This window comes from Leuresthes tenuis, unplaced genomic scaffold (assembly GCF_036924035.1).
Source record: "Leuresthes tenuis unplaced genomic scaffold, fLeuTen1.0.hap1 SCAF_10, whole genome shotgun sequence".
Taxonomy (NCBI): domain Eukaryota; kingdom Metazoa; phylum Chordata; class Actinopteri; order Atheriniformes; family Atherinopsidae; genus Leuresthes; species Leuresthes tenuis.
Genome location: NW_027325364.1, coordinates 36454422 through 36475403, shown reverse-complemented (window position 1 = coordinate 36475403; position 20982 = coordinate 36454422). Strand labels below are relative to the sequence as shown.

General features: G+C 41.1%; 1 protein-coding gene across 1 annotated transcript in view; it reads left to right on the top strand.

Annotated features, from left to right (window-relative positions):
• The first annotated feature begins 3787 nt into the window (after window positions 1-3787).
• znrf2b (zinc and ring finger 2b) overlaps window positions 3788-20982 on the top strand; it is a 43953-nt gene continuing 26758 nt past the window's right edge. The window contains exon 1 of the mRNA XM_072395029.1: window positions 3788-4684. Within this exon, the coding sequence (XP_072251130.1) occupies window positions 4276-4684 (409 nt within the window). The 5' untranslated portion in view covers window positions 3788-4275. The remainder of the gene's footprint in view (window positions 4685-20982) is intronic.

The following is a 20982-nucleotide window of genomic DNA, read 5'->3' as shown; positions in this document are numbered from 1 at the left end:
GGCGCCTGGACAAATGACACAGTTCAGTGTTTTCTTTGGACTCAAAGTGTGTCTAAAATGGTTCTCATCTGCGGAGGAGGTGGCAACAGTGCTACAGTCCACAGACGTGTCACCACAGATAATTGCTTCAGTGGTGCAGATGCTCCAGAGTCACTATAGAGAAATGAGATCCACTGCGGGATTTCACAACATATTTGAAGAAGCCCAAAATTCAGCCATTGACGGCCTGGTTGAGGAGCCCACACTCCCTCCAAGGCAACGCGCTCCGCGCCGTTATGATGACGGTGATGCACCTCATCAGTGGCAAAGTCCAGAGGAATACCTCAGAAGTCAGTTCTTTGAGGTAATTGACCTCTTCACCCCTGTTCTGAAGCAGAGGTTTAACCAGCGAACTCGCGTTCTCCTCACAGCAATCAACGAGACCAAAGGCAGCATCAGCATGCCCCAGAATATGGCTGACATGGAGCGGCTCTCCACCCAGCTGTCAATGTTCCAGTCACTGCAGGCACACAACAGGTTCGCTGACAGACCCATTACTCGGGTCACAAAGGTGTCCACAATGGCGGACATACTGGCCGCCCAGGGACGAGGCCCTCAGTTCCTCTTGAGTGAAGGTGACAGGCTTCTCCAGCTGTATTTCAGGTGCCCATGTCAAATGCGACCACGTCTCAATTACCTCCTTTTCCTACACACAAAGACTTAACTGATAGCCTGGACCTCAGCAAAGTACTTCGCAACTTCTGCTTTGCGAGTGAGCGAAGGGAGGCTTACTTTGGTCAAATCTGAGGAGAATAGGCCAATTAAACTAATTAAATCCTGTAAATAGTGTGCAAATCCCATAAATTAATGTTACTCCTCATAATATGTTGTCGTGTTACAAGCTTGTTAGAAAGGAATATTTTCAGTTATTTAAAAAAGTTGTGTTCTTAATTGGCTTCTCACCTGTCTCTCGCCATGTTGCTCCGCGTCTGCTGACCACGTGAGCAGCGCATGTTGGTTGCTTGTTATCCAATTTATGAAATTTATTATTGAAATGAGGCAACGTTCTTTGTTTTTTTCTCTCAAAGTGTAACATACAGAACGAGACTCAGACAGCGAGCACATTCAGGGAAAAACTTTATCGAGCCCTGTACAACTTTACAGAAGCTAAAGACCTGATGATGCACATCAGCGTAACAATATGCACTGTACCAACTCAACAGTACGGTGTACATTTTAGGACATCCTCAGGATCTCTCTCATTAAAACAACATGGTTGGTTTTTTTCTTCCTCAGGCTGGGGTATCTCAACATTTAGGGGCCTTAGTTCCTCTACAAGCAGGCATGTAATGTCTTGGGTTGTTTCTTTTCTCCTGTCTGTTTAGATCTTGCAACTTATGAATGTAATTTTACGATTTTTAAGAAATCGTGAAATACAAAATATAGGCATGGTATAATCTTAAAAGACAAACATAAGTGTATGACAATTTTTCTTTAGCCCAGAGGTTCTAAAATAACTTTACAATTTTTGAGCCTTCATTGTGAACCTGGTACATTTGGACTGGCGTGGCTTTAAAGATTCACATGTAGAACTGGGCTGTCAGTGCTGATAATAGATTTATTGAATATTACAATTGCTTTGTCACATTTAAGCTTGACAAACAATGGGCGTCATTGTCACTCCATCCCTGTGTGTTTTATTTAGGTTTTTAGAGGCTAAAATAAAAAAAAACTTTGTTCATGTGGGTGACATTTCATTGTTTCTTCTGGTGGTTCGTTAAGTGACAAATGAAACCTTGGAATCTACAAATTCTCACTATGAAACAGATAAAAAAATAAAAAATCACCAAAAAATAATATTTCTTAATTCTGTTATAAAAGTACTAGTGGAGCATTATTAGCAGCATTTTTTTTCTTAAATTGTGTGAACTACATTCAGATGATAAAAGAAAGTACAACTTATCTCATTTTCAATGTTTTTCTCAGGGCATAATAAAATATTTGTTTGGTTCTCACCACGTTTTAAATGAGATAAATCCAACCTAAGATGAACAACAACAACACATTATACACTGTGTCATTATTTATTGAACTGAGACAAAAAACAGAAGCAGTGTGTGAAAAACTAAGTGAATCCTTACTGCGTCCACAGGAATTAAGAGGCCAGGAGCTGATCATCAGTAAGTGTGAGCACCTCTATAAAAGCAGAAGTTTTGTCAAGGAGGAAAGACATCAGCTATGAACTTATAGAAGCAATTGTTGCTGCCCGTCAATCTGGGAAGTGTTACAAGGCCATTTCCAAACTATCTGGAGTCCATCATTCTACAGAGAGAAAGATTATTCACACGTGGAAAACATTCAAACAGCTGTCAATCTTCCCAGGAGTGGACGTCCCAGCAAGTTCACCCCAAGAGACTGAGTGAGGGTTAAACACCCAAATGCACTCTGAGAGAGGCAAACTTAATAATGAACAAAAAAAAGGTATTTAAAAATCAAACTAAGGGCAACTGAAAACTGAAACTGAAAATCCAAAACTTGAAAAAACAAACAAAAGGCAAGCACAAAGAAGCAAGCCAACCAGCTGGCTCATAAGAGAGGTGATGGGCAACCTCTAATACTGGGAGGGTTGATGAGTGGCGTAATTAACAGGAGACCAGTGTGAAATGAGGCCAAGGAACAAGACCAAGACAGCTGAGGACCTCTTACAGTTCTTTGAGCTTAGGTTTGCAAAGCTGCATCTGAACAAAGCACAAGACTTCTGGAACAATGTCCTTTGGACAGACCAGAGCAAAGTGGAGATGTTTGGTCCTAATGCACAGCAGCACGTTTGGAGGAAACCAAACACAGCATATCAGCACAAACACCTCATACCAGCTAGAGGTAATGTGTAATGGATAGATCTGGCTCAGAAACCACTTAATTCAATATAACTAAGCTTTGTAATCAACCATGACAACCCATACAGTTGTTACAGAGTGTGACTATGTTTAGTTCTCCTGTGAAATAGGATTTCAAATTGAAATTGTGCTTCCTCAAGTGTCTGGTTGAGTCGTTGCACTTTTTAGCACTTACACAGTCAGCATGGTTACATGCACAGATGATCCAACCTATGGGTACAGATCCACTGTGTCATTTCACTGGACCAAAATCCATTTTTGACTGCAGTGTGTGACTGAGTATGCTGTGGCGCTGTGAGAAAGCGTTGAAGGCTTCCTGCCATTTCTAACTTGCTCTGTGCTAGATGAAGGTACATGTAAATACAGCTGAATTCACTGAACAGACATTGTCTTTAAGTTACTTCAATGGTGATTTTGTCACATCAGATTGTTGTTATCAGGATTTTATTAGAGCAGAGCAACAGTCTGCAAATGCTTTAAGTGACCACCAGTTGGCTTGTAGTCTTAATGGTCTGATTTTCACTCCCAGTTTCTGACAAACGAAAAAAGAAGAATGTGAATCAGTTTTCTCTCCTTAGTAGAGTGCTATACCCAAAATGCAACACATTTCCAAAGATGTAAAAAAAAACAGTGCCAATCTTGATGTTACCCTTTTGGTTTTTTATTTAATTGAAGAGTTTGTGTTCATTTTGATTCTCCAAGCATGTTATTTATGACAGAAAAAGATCAACTAAACACTGACTTGACAATAATATGCTAATTGTGGTTACCCTATAAAGTTGTCAGTTGCATGGCCTGTAATCTTAGTTTTAGCAGGTTGTACACCTCAAACAATTCAACTTACTGTTTAAGACGTGTCACAGCCTTTATTTTGAAACGTCACAGCAGAAGTCCACCTGAGCTTCGCTAACTTGAACGGTTGTCCTGTACACCGAGGCTCCTTGCTGTTGCCGATAAAACCATATAGTGCAACACTTTCTCCTCCATCGCTTCCTCCTTTTGAGCAATGTGTTGTGAGGAGCCCGACTCCTCATTCCCTCACGCAGCTCAGGAGCTATGGCGGAACGGACCCTGAGCAGCCAGCCCGAGCACAGCGGGTCAAAGAGGCGGATCAGACGGGGAAGGGAACCACGTTACCTGCGGCTCGACCGCAACTATTACTGTCGGAATACCACGGTGACGGCGGCTCAAGTTTTTTCACACATCTTCAGCTATTGTCACAGATGGCAGATTTCACTTTTCACTGACTGATAGTTTATCCGGATGGAATCGTTGTGGCGACGAGTTTGTTCTGCTGTTTCAGGACGTCTGTCCTGTTAAGCCTGAGGCAGAAATCTGGCACACTGTCGGCTTTCCCCTGCCTCTTTAATATCTCAGAGACGACTAAGTGGAGGTTAACATGGGGGCAAAGCAGAGCAGCACTGTCGCTAATCCAGCTGCTAATGGACGGACCAGAGCCTACTCCGGCTCGGACCTGCCCTCCACCACGTCCAACAGCAACGGCAGAGACGGTCCCAGGACTGCCGCCGCGGCTGTGCGGTACCACGGTGCCTCCAGAGCCTCCGAGTCCAGTAGCAGCCAGCCGCTCGGTGCTAGCGCCAGCTCTGTGGGGAACTCCGCAGGTTCTAGTAGAAGCCCACAGTCAGGCATCCACATTCCGAACAGCAGCGCAGCGTACAGCTCCCAGGAGTCCGGCGGCAGCAGTCCGGAGGAGGCGGCGGGCAGGGGGCGCTCAGGCGGAGAGAGGGAAGCACCTCGGCTGTTGATAGGTTCATTACCAGCACACCTCTCCCCCCATCTGTTCGGAGGTAAGAGGGGTGAGTCACTGTGGGTTTCCACAGACCGGCTGTGCAGATGGCTGAGGATGGGGCCAGTGGCACCTGGATGCCACTATGGCCAAGTCACAGTTTTTAATGCATGTCTCCACCCAGTAAACAGTAAATCCAGCGATTATGTGTTATGTTATTTCACCCAGCGTGTGAAGGAAGAGCGCCTTGGTTTCACTGAAGGACATTCTGATACCTCACCAAGAGATGGGCAACATAAACCGTCCAACCTAAGAGACCTGTGAAATGTATTAACACTTTTTTGTTAATAAACCAGGAGCCCCCACGTCCTGTCAGGGACATTTCAGTCACATCCAGTCACTAAATATAAAAACAGTAAAGTTTACATATTCATTCAGGTGATAAACTATAACCTTTTTGTTGTTCGGTTTCTAAAAAGCTTTCCTGTGTAAAGTTTGGTCAAAACCTGAATTTTGAGCAGAAAAATATTCAGTGCATCTAATCAAAGCTAATTAGAAGTCACAGACATAAATGTCTTACTTTTTCTACTTTGACCACTCAAGTATTTTTTCACATATCACACCAGTAGACATTTGGGGGTTTGAAACACATCTTAAGCAGACCAAAACCTCTCATTTGCCCCAGAAAACATTTACTGTGGATTTTCTTTTTCAGTTAATCGGTGGACAGAAATGAATCAGTTAAGATCAACCATAGCAGTCTTAGATTATTGTATCTTGTTCTGTTTTCTGAAACTTGCTGAAGATGACTGAGTTTGCTGAGTTTTAGAACCCATTAGTGATGGGATACTCGATTCCTTTTACTGACTCGAGTTTGTATGAGTCGCTCACTGAAGTGAATCAGGTTTTTGAGCCACTTCAATCAGTGTGTGCGCCACAGAATGTACAAACAAGCTCCAAACCACTCCAGTCCCAAATCATTGTGAAAAAGACACCAAATTAAGAATCTATTTTTCTTTCTTTCTCTCTAAATAAATGCAAATAATCCAAAAAGCCAATAAATTAACATTCAGTGTGAAACAGTGCAAACTTGTAATAAAATGTGTGAAACTGTGAACAAATAAAACATTTGAAAAACCTAAACAATAGTGCAAAAATAATAATATTCTAATATTCAACAGTACACCATTAGAATAAAATAATTATGTACAGAATAAAGTGAACCGTTCGGAGCAGCGAGTTTCTACGAGCTGGGAGGGAGAGCGAGTGAGCTGCCTGTGAACCGGGTGTGATAGAAACAAGCTGCAAGAAAACAAGTCCAAAACAAGCCAACGGGTGACCCACCACCTTTCATGTAAGGAGAGGCCTCTTGATGACTGTATAAATACAAACGTTTAGTTTCGTTTTCAGTAAATTACCAGTAAACACTTTGAATAACTCCATTTTTAAAACTTTGATAAAAAGTACATATATATAAGGCATAAATAAAAGCAAATTGACAATACACATAAAAACTTTGCATGACTTGCATGGGGCAGTTGCATGATTTATTAATCCAGTGTATTTTGATTTCTTTGTCAGTCGAGGTAGATTCAATTAGTTCACAGATGATCCACAGCACTGACTGATGTGTGGCAGGCTACATAAGTGCCTGTCTTTAACTCATTTGCTTGTCTTGTCTCATTTGGTTTTGAGGATGTGAAGCCTCTCTCTGTAAGCCTCATGGAAAAGAAAGGAGCAGAGTTTTTTGTGCTTTTCTGTGCCAGCATGCTGTATTAAATCAGCATAGTGAGCACATATCTCACATTTACAGAATGGACACAATGCCTTCGTGTTATCTCCCACCTTGAGGTCATATCCAGTCTTTCAATTCACTCTCTTTCTCCTATTATTTACAATATTTCTTTCAATATTTTCCCCATCTTTTCCCGCTCATCGTCCCTCACTCTGTCTCTGTCTGACTCCCTCTGTCGTTGATCTGCATGAGAGTGTGGGTGTGGAAAAGGAGGTGTGGAAGCACCCACTGTCCCAGTAGAGTGCCTGTGTAGAAATCCCTCCGTTAGCTCTCCTATAGCTGCAAGTAGCCACATAACAGCAGCTATGAGCTAACAGAGCTATAGCACACGTTCATTCATTCATTCTTCTTAAAGTATTGGTGAAATAAAGACAGATAAAGCCTTATTTAGAGGCTGCATCCTCTAAGCCCCGTTCACTCCGTTATATGGATATACGCCGGTCGTGAGTTATCTAAATAGCTTCTGAAGGACACCGACTTTTGCAAACTGTTCTCGGTGAGTAGATAAACGTATTTCATGCCAGAAATAAGGTCTAAGTTTAAAAATACCGGAGTTCCCCTTTAAGGTATGAAATTTGGTTATTTCTTTTCCTTTGGAAAAGAGTTAAAAACAGAATCTTTGCTGGTGTTAAAAGGTATTGCATTTAATTCACAGGTGGTGGCAGCTGGTTAATGTGGTGCTCTGGATGCTGCTCCACTCAGTTATCCAGAGAGGAAAATATACTTAAATATGCTAAACATAAATCCATAAAATATTGCTGACTTTGTGTGGAGTCTGCATGTGTGGGTTCTCTCTAGGTATTACAACTTCTGGGTAGCTGTAGCTCAGGAGGAAGAGCAGGGGTTTGACTCTCGGCTTTCCCGGGCCAAAGTGTCCTTAGGCAAGATACTGAGCCCCACCCCTACGGATGCATCCATTGGTGTATGAATGTGTGTGAAAATAAGCACTGTATAACCTGTAAGACTGCTAAGTTGTGCTGTATATGTGTGAATGTGGCGTGTAGTTTCAAAGTGCTTTGAGTGGTCAGCTAGACAAGAAAAGCATTATAACTACATTTTATTTACGGTTTATCATTCCTCCCACTGTTCAAAAACAAGCATGTTGGGTTAGCTGATTGTTCTACATTGGCCATTGGAGTGAGTGTGAACTTGCATGGTTGTTTGTCTCTGTGTTGGCCTTGTGATGGATTGGCGTCTTTTCCAGGGTCTACCCTGCCTCTTGTCCAATGTCAGGTAGGATAGGCTCTTCCCAAAGCTCAGGACAGGGACTATGAATCATATGCAGAATACCACTGAACATATACATGCAGTAAGAATTCAACGTCCAGCGACATTATCTGGGTGTTAGTCACACTTTAAGAATTTCAATTTAGTGTGATTTCAATCTTATTCTAACATTTACATGTATTTTAAGAATCAATTATTTTCAGACTAACACAACAGCATCTTTCTTTATTGTATCCTGACACATACTAGCAACTGCATAAAAATGCGCAATTGCCAAAAATAGATAGAGTTAAAAAAGAAACTGTTGCAATTTAGACCCATGGCAACGTTATTAGAGGACATGAGGAAGAAAAGATAAAGTGTAAACATCAGATTGGATTTTAAAACAAGATGACAGACAGATGAAGAGTTAGCTTCATTGTTGCTATCAGTAAGTAATAACTGATCAGCTCTCTTTATCTATGCCTTTTGCTTCGCAGGTTTTAATTATGTGTTGGCTGTAAATCAGAGGAGATTGAAGCTGGGGTTGATTCCTGTAATAAAACTACTGAAACATGGTTACATACTCCAGGCATTTACTTTGGTACTCTGTATCATGAATAAAAGGAAATACTATAGATTTTGTCAGCCTCTAAAGCATGAAAACAAATTTGCATACAGGATTCAGATGGAGTTTTGCTTTTATGACGGTGGCATTACATCCAACAACTGTAGGGGAAGCCAAAGAGCAAAAGGTTGCCAAATTCTCTAGTGATCCTTTTAAAACCTGAGATAACAGCAGCGGACTCACTTGGTTTTACAAACAGTCCAATAGAAACTGCAATATAGTTACAACCCTCAGTAATATATATTCAGAGCTTGTCCCACCCTAAGCAGAGCTCCGTGATGGTGCCCAAAATCTGTAAATTGGAACTATATAATTATTTTCATTTTCGGTTGATATGTGCCAGTCTAATCGGCAGCAAGTCTGAGTAGCTCTGAGATTTTTATTGATTTTTATTATGTTTATGATTCTGTATTTATCAGACGCTTTTATCCAAAGCGACTTACAAATGAAGATATAACAGCTTTATAAAAAGCTAACAATAAGCTACATAGAAGGAACCCAGGAGTCCGACTCTGTCAGAGGGGACAGAGTAGAGATAGGGTGCAGGCATAGAAGGAAGTGCAGAAAGATAAAGTGCAGAGATAGAGGGGGGAGGGAAGTACAAGGTAAGTGCTGGGATAGGAGATGCTCTCTGAAGAGCTGGGTTTTCAGGAGCTTCTTGAAGATAGACAGGGACGCCCCTGTTCTGGTAGCGCTCGGTAGGTCATTCCACCATCGTGGGACGACACATGAACAGAGTTTGGATTGTCTTAGGCGTGGTGTAGGAGCTGCTAGACGACAATCCTGGGACCAACGGAGGGACCCAGTTGGGACAGAAGCCTTTGCAAGAGCATTCAAGTAGATGGAGCCGTTCCATTAAGGACTTTGTAGGCTAACATATTCATTTTTTGTTTCCAATTTAATTGGACAATGTGTACTACTACGAGTAGAGCAGTGTACAATAGAGAAGAACTGTTGGCCCTGTCAAGAACTGGACACGGAAAAAAACATTATATTCTGACTGAGCTGAGGAAGCTGTACCGTGGATGCAGAGCTGGGGCTGCCCTTGGTGCTGATGGAAAATGCGAACTCGCTGCCAAACAAGTGTGACAAGCTGGAGGCGCTTGTTCAGAACCAATGGCTGTACAGGGAGAGCCGTTTGGTCTGTCAGTGCGTGGGTTCTCTCCAGGTACTCCGGTTTCCTCCCACCGTTTAGGTTAATTGGTGGCTCTAAATTGTCCTTAGGAGTGAGTGAGAGTGTGGATGGTTGTTTGTCTCTATGTGGCCCTGTGATGGACTGGCGACCTGTCCAGGGTGTACCCCGCCTTTCGCCCGATGACTGCTGGGATAGGCTCCAGCCCACCCGCTACCCGATTAACGGATTGACGGTATAGAAGATGGATGGATGGGAAATTAAATGGGAAAACAACAGTCTAGACAAATTAATAAGATAGCGTGCAGATTTCATGCATAGACACATGAGAAAGGAAATGTTTTAAACCTGGATTTAGAAGTGTGTACATTTGGTGACAGTTTAATCTCCTCTGGCAGTTTGTTCCACTTGTTTGCAGCATAACAGCTAAATGCTGCTTCTCCAGGTTTAGTCTGGACTCTGGACTGGACCAGCTGACCTGAGTCCTTGGATCTAAGAGCTCTGCTGGGTTTATATTTTCTGAACATATTACAGATGTATTTTGGGCCTAAAGCGTTCTGGGATTTGTAAACCATCAGTAGGCTTTTAAAATCTATTCTGTGACTGACTGGAAGCCAGTGTAAAGATTTTAAAACTGGTGTGATGTGTTCAGATCTCTTAGTCCTGGTTAAAACTCCAGCAGCAGCGTTCTGGATGAGCTGCAGATGTTTAATGCTCTTTTTGGGAAGTCCAGTTAAAATACCATTACAGTAATCGAGTCTCCTGGAGATGAATGCATGGATGAGTTTCTCCTGGTCTTTTTGGGAGAGAAAACCTTTAATTCTGCTGATGTTTCTGAGTTGGTAAAAAGCTGCCTTGGTGACAGCTTTGATGTGGCTGCTGAAAGTCAGATCTGAGTCTATCAACACTCCAAGGTTACCAACTTGGTCAGTGATTGTAAGGGCCCGAGTCTCAAGGTATTTACCAATGCTGACCCTCTTCTCTTTGCTTCCAAACAGAATTATTTCAGTTTTGTCTTCATTTAATTGTAGAAAACTCTCTCTTATGCAAATATTTATTTCCTCCAGACACTGTCACCAGATGACTGCAGCCTAGCAGACGTACTGTGTCAGAGACACATAAAGTTGTGTATCGTTATGTTAATATATAATATATATATAATAATATATATAATATATAATCTGCAATATCTGAACCAGTTAAGGACCGCTCCAGAAAGTCCAACCCAGTTTTCCAGCCTGTGCAACAGGATTCTGTGATCTACAGTATCAAATGTAGCGCTGAGATCCAACAGAACCAGGACTGAAACATAACCAGAATCAGTATTCAACCTAATGTCATTTAACACTTTGACCAGTGCTGTGAAGACGTCAGAAGCCTGATTAAAAGTTATAGAGATTTCCACATTTACTCAAAAATGGTTGAGCTGTTTAACTACAACTTTCTCAATAATCTTGGATATAAAAGAGAGGTTAGAGACAGGTCTGTAATTCATCATAGAGGCGAGTTCTCTTCTTTAGGACTGGCTTAATTGGCAGCTGTCTTTAGTGACTTGGGAGAAGTGCCTAATGCCAGAAAGCATGCAACAGCTTCCATTACATTCAACATTTTCAAGTTGAAATGATCCAGCAGTCCATCAACCGACTGCGCTCATAGTTGGTAACATAGCTATGGCCTCCCTAAACTGAGCACCTGTTTTCTCATTAATGTACCTCTTCTTAACTGAACTTAACTGGTTGTTTGAACATTCTGAGTGATCAATAAATCAAATGAAATACAAAAATGGTCAGACAAGGCCAAATCAATAACCACAACAGAAGAAATATCAACACATTTAGAAATGACAAGATCCAGAATATGACCTCAAAAGTAGGTCGGTTCTTTTACATGTTGCCACAAACCAAACATGTGCAGCATAGAAGAAAATTCTTTGGCATTACCATCCGTCATATTATCCATGTGAATGTTTAAATCCCCAATCAATACAAAAGGGTTAAAGTCAGTTGAGATAACGGACAATAATTCAGAAAATTCATCAATAAAACTTGCACAGTATCCTGGAGATCTGTAAATGATTAAGAACAGAATTTTAGGAACACCCTTTAAAATAAAACTAAGATATTCAAAAGAAGTGAAATCACCAAATGACATCTCTTTTCACTGGAATGTATCTTTAAAAAAGGCAGCTCCCCCACCTTTCCTCTTATTTCGGCATTTGTCCATAAAACTAACATTTGTGGGTGCTGTTTCATTAAGAACAGCAGCACTTGTGCTCTCTGTGAACTATGTTTCTGTCAGGAACAGAAAATCTAAATTGTGTGAAATGATGAAGTCATTAACTAACAGTGACTTATTGGACAGAGATCTAATATTAAGTAAAAGCTAGCTTTGTGGAGCTTACACTGGTCTCTGTTGTATTCTGAGTTGCACATGGTACCATTAACAGATTAGATATCTCAAAGCAGGTGTCTTAAACATATCCCAGTTTGTAGCATTGTAGTTCCAAGATGGCGGAAAGCATAGACGCAGCGGCTCACGGCTCTCCACGCTCTGTGCTTTGTTTAATGTGTTTGTACGTACTGTTGTGTGTGTGGTTGTACGGAAACACCACAGTATGTTGGGCAAAGTCTATTTACAGTCGCCAGGATCTACTGGGTGTGGGATTCCACTGTGGAATGATGATCTCGATCATGTCAGAATACCACTGCTGCCACAGCATACCGGGACATAGCCAGGACTCCAGGGTCTCCATGGATGGTTCTCCCCGGTGGCAAGCCCAAGAGGAGGAGAAGCAGGAAGGAAGCAGAAGTGAGGCTGCAGGGCCGGTCCTTGTATGCTAAAGAGATAACCTTGAAACCGCCATTTTCCAGTCATTTCTTCTCCAATGCCAGATCCATAATGATTAAGATTGACGAGCTACAGATTGCAGTCAACACAGTCAAAGAGGGCCCCACAGTGGTTCCACTTTCTGAGGATCCTCAGGAGGATCGACTGGAAGAGGGAGCTGCTGACCATCTTCTACCGCTGCTCCATTGAGAGTGTGCTGACGTACTGCATCTCTGTGTGGTTCTCCAGCTGCTCCATAGCGCACAAAAAGGCACTACAGAGGGTTATTAACCCCGCCCAGAAGATCATTGGCCATCCTCTTCCCTCTCTCAAAGACTTCGACAGCACCCGCTGTCTCAGGAGGGCACGCAGCATTCTGAGATTCTTAGCCCTGTTAAATGCAAATGTGACACTATCACATGTCGTTTCAGCCACAGGCCAATAAAGGTGCAATAAATATATATGCAATATTTTTCTAATTTCTCACATTGTATCTATGTGCAGTGCTCACATTTATAATATGCCACACGTCTGTGTTTATAGCCCTGTCTGTCGTCCCTTAATTTGCATATGGTATCTTTTTGTTTTGATAAGTACATGCCTTATTTAGTTATTTTATTATTTATTACATGTTTGCACTGGGGGGAGAACTGTGCCCCAATTTCATTGTGGTTGTGTACACTGTACGATAAAGTCTCTTTATCTTAATGTTAATGCTAATCTTAAAGCAGTCCTGAAACACCAAATCAGCTTCTTCATTCCAAACTTTAATAATTGTACTTATGACGGGGGGCTTTACTTGATGAGCTGCCTGTGAGCTGGATAGAGAAACACAGATATATCGTCAGACTATCCAAAGTGGGGTGAAGCACAGCCTTGTATGCGTCCCTCACATTGCTGTAGACGTGGTCCAGAATGTTATTGTTGCTTGTTGGAAAGCTCACATGTTGATCCAACTTTGGGAGCACAATCCTGAGGCTGCAGTGCTTAAAATTCCTGACAACAACAAACACAACGCTCAGCGTGTGGTCGTGTATCTGCCAAGGATGTTATGCAGTTGCCCTAGCTCTGTGATTCGATCGGCCCATGGTGGGATGTAAACAGCCAGCATGAACACAGCACTGAACACCCCCGCTGAATAAAAGTGTCTGTACTTCACCATCAGCACTGTTCGCACAGCAGTGTTACTCCACCACCTGAACGTTAACGTAAATACACACCGCCACCTTTGTTTTGACCTAAGGCAAACATGCGGTCTCCGGCATGCATGGATTGGGTCTGTAACTGAATGGCATACTTGCAGTAGTCCAGATTTCTAAAAAAAAAAAAAAAAAAGTGCACTACTGATCTTGTCTACTACAGTAGAGCTTCATCCAGCCCACCAAGGTTCTGACTTGTAAATTCACTTTAGACACTACTCTTAAACAAACAAACAAGTTTTAGTAGACTTCTGTGTTCTCACATCTGGATACGTCAAAAGATGCATAAACTGCAAACATCTTGCTTGAGTCACAACGTACTTTCCCTGATTTATTAGTCCTGAGATCTTATGGTGAGTTAAGATGATGACTGGGTACCCCATTGTTATTGTGGATACTTTCTCATAAGCACACTGCTCTGCTTCCAACCATTGATAACATGGTGGCCAGCCTTGTACAACATTATCTAATTTTGTTCTGTAATAAGCAATAGCTTGTTTTCTGCGACCACTACATGTTTCCTGCCTCATCACTGCAGAAGCATACATGCTGTGTCTATTGGAGACATAGAAGAAAAATGGCTTCTCCTAGTCTGGTGTTTCCAGTGTTGGTGCTTTCTGCAAGTCTTGTTTAAAAATTTCAAAGGCTAACCTAGCCTCATTTGTCCACTTCAGTGGTGCTTTCAACCTTTGGTCTTTGGATTGATTCATACTTTCTCTTAGAGGAGCACACTTGATTGCATAATCTTCTATCCAATCTGCTCTGAATCCTGTCATCCCCAAAAAGATCATCATTTCCTCAACTGTATTTGGACACGGTGCTTTACTTACTCCCTCCAAGTGAGACGGAGAAATAGCAATCATTCCCTGTGAAATTGATCTCCCTAGATACTCTACCTCAGGCTGACAATACTGACGTTTAGATTTCAAAACTTTGTATCCTCCCTCTGCCAGCCTCTGGAGGATTTTTATGGAATCTTGATGGCAATCCTCCAGAGTTGGTGAGCACAGTAAAAGATCATCTACATAGCGTAGTAGTGTGCCGTTCAATGCAAGGCCCTCCAAGTCTTGTCCAAGGACCTAGTTAAACACATGAAGTCTGGTGTAAGTGTACTTCTTACCTCTATATGTGAATGCAAACAAATGTTCAGATTCTTCTGCCAGAGGAAAGCTGAAAAATGCAGAACACAAATTAATCACTGTAAAAAAAAAAAATGTTGCATTAGGAGGCACGTTGGTGAGGAGTGTGTAAGGATTTGGCACCCCTGATGGCCAATCCTAGACAATCGCGTTTATCATGCGCAAATCATGTGCTAAACTGTACTTGGACTTGTCTGCCTTCAATACTGGAAATATTGGAGTATTGCACACACTATCCGTCTCAACCAGCACTCCTTTTCCTACAAAGCCTTCTAATGTCCCACTTACACCCTCCTCTGCCACTGTTTTGAGTGGATACTGAGGACGATTAGGAAGTTTTACATTGGGTCTCAACTCTACTTTCACTGGATTAGCAGATTTCAACAAATCAACATCGGCATCATTTTTAGACCACATTTGGTTTGGAACGTGAGATATAATTTCCTACAACAAATTACTTTCACGAGTTCTTGCTTCTCTTTGCTTTGCTGTTTAAACTGTTTGGTTTGCCAATGCCATAATTATCTGTGATTTTGCCAATCCTAATATGCTGCACAGGATTCTGATCATTGTTGCATCTTGTGATTAGAAGATTAATGGCTTCTCTGTTCGTTCCTACTTTAATCCAAAAGCAATTTTCATTATGGGTCCCAAATCCTTTGCTTTGAAATTCTCATTCACCAACAAAGTAACATGTGGAGCAGATTCTTGTACATTGTGCCATTTAGAAATAATGTATTTGGTTCCACATTCATGGCTGCCCCTTGTTTTCCAATGATAATGTACTGAGCTGTCAAATTTATCTCAGTGTTCTGTTTGTCCCATGGCTCTTCGAACTCTCCCCTTTTTGAAACATCATAAGACATTGTACAATGGTAGTCGAGTGTGGGTTTTCTTGGTTTTGGACACTGGACTCAAATGTATTTTTCCCATTTGTTAAATGCAACTGTTACTGGCTCAGAAATGTCCCCAACCAATATATTCTTGCTGTGTCCGTTTGTGTTAACTCTGGAAACTCCAGACCTTCTTTATCCATTATTATGCCTTCCGGGGAACACCAAATCTAAATTTTTAGTTTACACAAAACATCTCTCCCCAGTAAGTTAAGGGGAGTCTGACAATATATCCTGATTGCTATTCTCATTTCACATCCCTCTGTGGACAAACGCACTGGGGCAGTCATTTGTACTAGCTGCTTAATTCCCGAGAATCCTATTGTCTCAACAAATTTGTTTGACATGGGGAGGTGTGTAGCATATTGTTGACTTACACAAGTGCATATGGCTCCAGTGTCTACCAACATCGGAGTCGGTTCATCCTCAATTAGAACCTGCAGCATCGGTTATTTATGTTAGCTCCCACGATTATAACCGGTAACTGACCCTCCCCTTTATGATTCTGTGGGCACCCCTAATAACCAAATTTTTGACTCACCCATGGATCTGCCGGCCCCCTTGCTGCTCCCCGCAGTGACTGGCCACGGTCATGCTGAATATTTGGGTTTCCTTGTGGTCTGGGACATCTGTCAGCAAAGTGTCCAAACTCGCCACAAGCCCAACACGCTACCATTGACCTTTGTCCTTCTGGTGCTCCTCTTCTGAACCCTCTACGGGGTCGATACTGGACTTGTCCCCTGAATGTTGTGTGTATGGTGGTTGTGGGTAAACATTAACAACTGGTGGTGTTTGTACTGCCAGTGGTGTTTGAAGTGGATGTGGTGGTACGATCCTGATGTGATTTTTGGTGATCTGAGGAATGTGCTATTTCTGAAGCTGTTGCACTCTTAGGATCTTCACAAGATGCCTTTTGAACCAGTGATTTTTGATAATGTGGGGGCTGTCTCTCTGCATCCTGATTTGAATTTGAAGCTGAGGAGCTTCATGTCCGCTTGATGTAGCTATTTTTGGTTCTGGAAGTGAAGTGGTTGGTCGTTCATGGGGTGTTTTGTGATCATTAATTTCAAAATCTCCTTGTATGTTTACTACCCCTGACAGTGTTGGATATAGTCCTGCAGGATCATGCTGATTGGTCTTATCGACTTCTACCTGTTCCCTCTTCAGTACACCCTCCTTCCTTTTGTGACGAAGGCCTTCATTTTCAAACAAGCTTAAAACTTTTAATTCAAGTTCTCTCTTTTGCTGTATCTTTTTTGCTTTTATCCCTTAGTTTGTGATCTTTGATTCCTCGTTCCATATCCTTACAGGCAACTACATCGAAAGTGCCATCTTTTGGCCAAAGTGAGAACAAATTTTTTGCTTGTTTTTCCCTTTTTTTTTTTTTTTTGGATATTTTTTGAATATCTTTGAAATGTTCTGGATGCTTGGCACTGATGATTATCATTGGTGTTACATTCATTGGTTCAACTAGTTACTTCCTCACTTTTTTAAATCTTTTTAAAAAAAAAACTCTTGGACATTTAAGTTTAAGCTAAGCTAAAGCTCAAACTAATGCTAGTTCAATACTCCGCTCAGTTTAACTTAGAGGCTGCCACTTATGCTAATGGTTAGGCTAGGCTACTGTCAGTGCCAATGTTACTGTTAGCCTTTGTTAGCTTTGAAGGCTTATGCTCTAGGTTGGATTAAAGCCAGTGCTAATTCAATGCTAGGATTTACCTTGTTGCTATTGTGTTTTCTAGTTTAGAGTTGGGTTAATGTTAGCTTTATTGCTAATGCTAATACTTGTTAACCTATTGAAAGTTTAAACTAGATTAATATTAGCTTTATAGCTGTTGCTAATAAATGCAAATGTATTGCTAATTTAGAACTAAATTGGTATTAGCTTTATTGCTATTGCTAATAAATGCAAATTTATGTGACTCAAGCGTTGCCCTAACTTTTGCCCTACCCAGATGCTTCCAATCGGATCTATACACAATGACGTTTCACCAATCCAAATGAGACAACGATGCACGTTACAGCTCTGTAAATTCTAACCAATGAAATATGAACAGACCTCTAAGCCTACCTCCCAGGATTTTATTAACTCCTCCCAATCTGTAATCGAGTAAACAAAAGACAACAATTGAACCACACCCTATTCTTCAACTTAAGATGACATTTGTAACGCTCTTGTAACAAATTAAGAAAGGGCCAAATTACAATCTCACAAGCTGGAGATGGGGAGAAATACAGTTAAATCACAGCTTAATTATTGTACTCTTGAAACTGAAATGCTACGACCATATGATAAAAGAAAATGTGATTATAACAAGAATAAACAGCTATATTGGTCACAGAATAAAAATATCAAAGCATTCAAGGACATCCATGCAATGCAACTCAAACCAGCAACCTGAACCAGAAACATGCCTAACTAAACAGTTAAAAACAAAATGTAGACACACAATACAAATCACAGCGGCCTTGCAAAAATACAATACAATGATAATAGAACATACTCAACAGCATCAAGTCTGGAGAGATGTGTCAAGCCCGAATTCCCTGAAATCTCTGACTTACCGAGGGTGCAGTCTTCGTTATGTAGAATTTGCCTGTTCTTGGTGACCTTGAAGATGTTGCATGTTCTCATCACCAAGCACAAAGCCCGCATATGGTTTGTGCATATCTATTGAGCCTCTTCTTGGACAAACTAGCTGGGGTGTATGTTATTCTCAAAATGTCCTGATTTATACCCATGACTCCCTTACACAGCTGGTATTTACCAAACTTTGCGACCAAGGACATTAAATTAGATACCAACTTTTCACAGGTGGTAAACATCAGACACTACATATTCCCCCCTTTGGGAATACTTAAGACTCCCGAAAAATGAAATGATATCTCGAATATGTGTCTTAACAAATGACCGAACTCAATCTGCGGACCCGTGTCAACAAAATTCCGACTGTTTGACATTATCTGTGTCTAGAAGTCCTAATGTTTATGGAGCCTCAATTTCAGAGTCAACTAATTAACTAAGATCCTATTTACATACCTATGCGCACATTACTCTAACTATTTTAGACTAGATAAACTAAACCTATTTAGTAATTAGACCAAATTCAGCTACGATAAAACCAGCCTACAGGCCTCCTTTCAGCCACATGAGCTCATCACTCTCCTAACATGGTGAAACCTCCATGTCTCTCTCAACTATGAATTCTTTGTGATCCTGTAGGGAACCTGCAGGTCAGCCTTCGTCCACTCAATAAAAAACCACCCTACATAAAAGGTGGGGAAAAAGAGTGGATGGCCGAAGGGAATCTCACTCTTGAGACAATCTAAGCAAGAAATCCCTATTTTATACTAATAATTACCCTTTCATCAAATCTTCTGTTTTTCCAATAGGTTTAAATCATTCCACTATTGTTATTTCAACTTCAAATTCCTTCAACCAAAACTTCAGCAACTGATTTTTTCAGCAATTGAAAGTTTTTGTCAGCTATCCCCGTTCAACTTCTTCAGTATTCTCACTGTTGTTATGCAGGAACAGCTTTTTCTAGTTGATATTGCAATGATCATATGACTGAGCGACAAGAAGAGAGGAATTAGTTCAGCTGAACAGGAAGTGGGTTTTCTCAAGAGGACGTCAGCTGAGAGGGAAACATGGTGAAAAGTCATCAAATCTCTGTCATTGTAAAGATGCATCCATCCATTTTCTATACCTGCTTAATCCATCACTTGGGTTGTGGGGTACACCTTGGACAGGTTGACCAGTCCATCACAGGGCCACACAGAGACAAACAACCATGCATACTCTCGCTCGTCAGGACAATTTTAGAGTCACCATTAAACATGCATGTTTTTGGACGGTGGGAGGAAGCCAGAGTACCCGGAGAAAACCCACACATACATGGGGAGAACATGCAAGCTCCAGGATCGAACCTTGGGAGGCGACGGTGCTAACCACCACACCACCGTGCACCAGTTCCAACCTATTATCGCCTCACTCACCTACTGAGAGTAAGATATACCAAAAAGCACCAAATATAGCACCAAAATTACAGTTGACATAGATGCTTCCAATCCATGACAGTATATGAACAGATTAAAATGATTCATAACAACAAAGATTATGGCATTTCCGATTACGATATCAGAGAGTATAACAAAATCAAAGAGCATAATCTTAAGATATAAAAATTACAATAGAGAAAAATATTAAAGCATTTGCAGTGGAGTAGCCATGCAGCTTGGTTTCCATCATCGGTATCCTAAATGAGTTTTACATTATTGTATTGTCCTGTCCAGGGACCCCAGTCCATTTTCATTGTCCATGCTCGTGTCTCTGAGTCCATTCCAAGCTGGGGTCCCCAGGTAGCTAGTCCCTCTAGGTTGGTCTCCCAGATGTCCTCCTGAACAAAAAGCAAACACCAGCCAGTATCTTGCAAGAAAATTAAACTATGTTACAATATGTTGTAACTTGACAGCTCCCCGTAATTGTAACCCGATGTGTCTAAACTCTGCTTCCAGAGTCCAAAACTGCGCATATATCTGCTGTTTAATACTTAATAACCCTTTTTATTTCTATATCAGTGTGTATGTGTCATGTGTATCTGTTTATGTCCACCCGTCATGTCCTTCTAACAGCAAACTCTAGACTCGCTCTTTCCCCCCCTTATATCTGCTGAAACTCCTTTACAGAGCTGGGACACCTCTGTGTCCGGCAACACCACTGCAATAGTAGGTCATTTAGTAAAACAGCGGATTAAAAGTCAGGAAATATATTCAAATAAAAGTCATTCAAATCAATCCAAATCATTCTAAATCAATTATATGAACAACCCATCATGCATTCAAAGAACAATGAAATTAAACAATTGAGTATAGGCAATGTTAACAAGACTAAATACTTTCTGAAATAAGGAATCAAAATATATATAGAAATGTCATGCTTAGTGTAAAGGAAGCCTAAATAAAACATGGACAAGATAAAGCTTTTCTTCATTACACCTGAACAACTGCACAAAAGCTATAGGTTGAAAATAACCGTCTGACGCTGACACAAACATTCCTCTTACAACAAATCGGTCGTAGTAACGTCGGAGTGGACCACAGCCAAAATAACAAACAAAACTATCTATCTTGTTTACAGGCAACTTTTCTGACCAAAAGAATGCCAACAAAAATACAATCATCTCACCTCCCTGTAGCAACATAAACAGGAGCAAACAGGGTTAACAAAAAATGGCAGTCCACTCCTACTGCACGATTATTGTGAGAATGCTGTTAACCTTTGACCTTTTTCATGAGAACTGTTCATCTCTGTGTTGAAATGCTCTTCAGCTGTCCCCCTTTTACAATTCAATTAAAGGTTCCAATTCAGCTGGCATATCCATTCCATTTCACCCTTTTAGAATGATTTTAGCAAAATGTCAACACTTTTCACTTATTTTCATTCTGCTTGAAATCCTTGTTATTTTTAACCTTCTGTCATTTTTCAGCCATTTAAATTCTGCCTTTTTTCAATCAGCTTCAAATCGTTTCACTAATTTC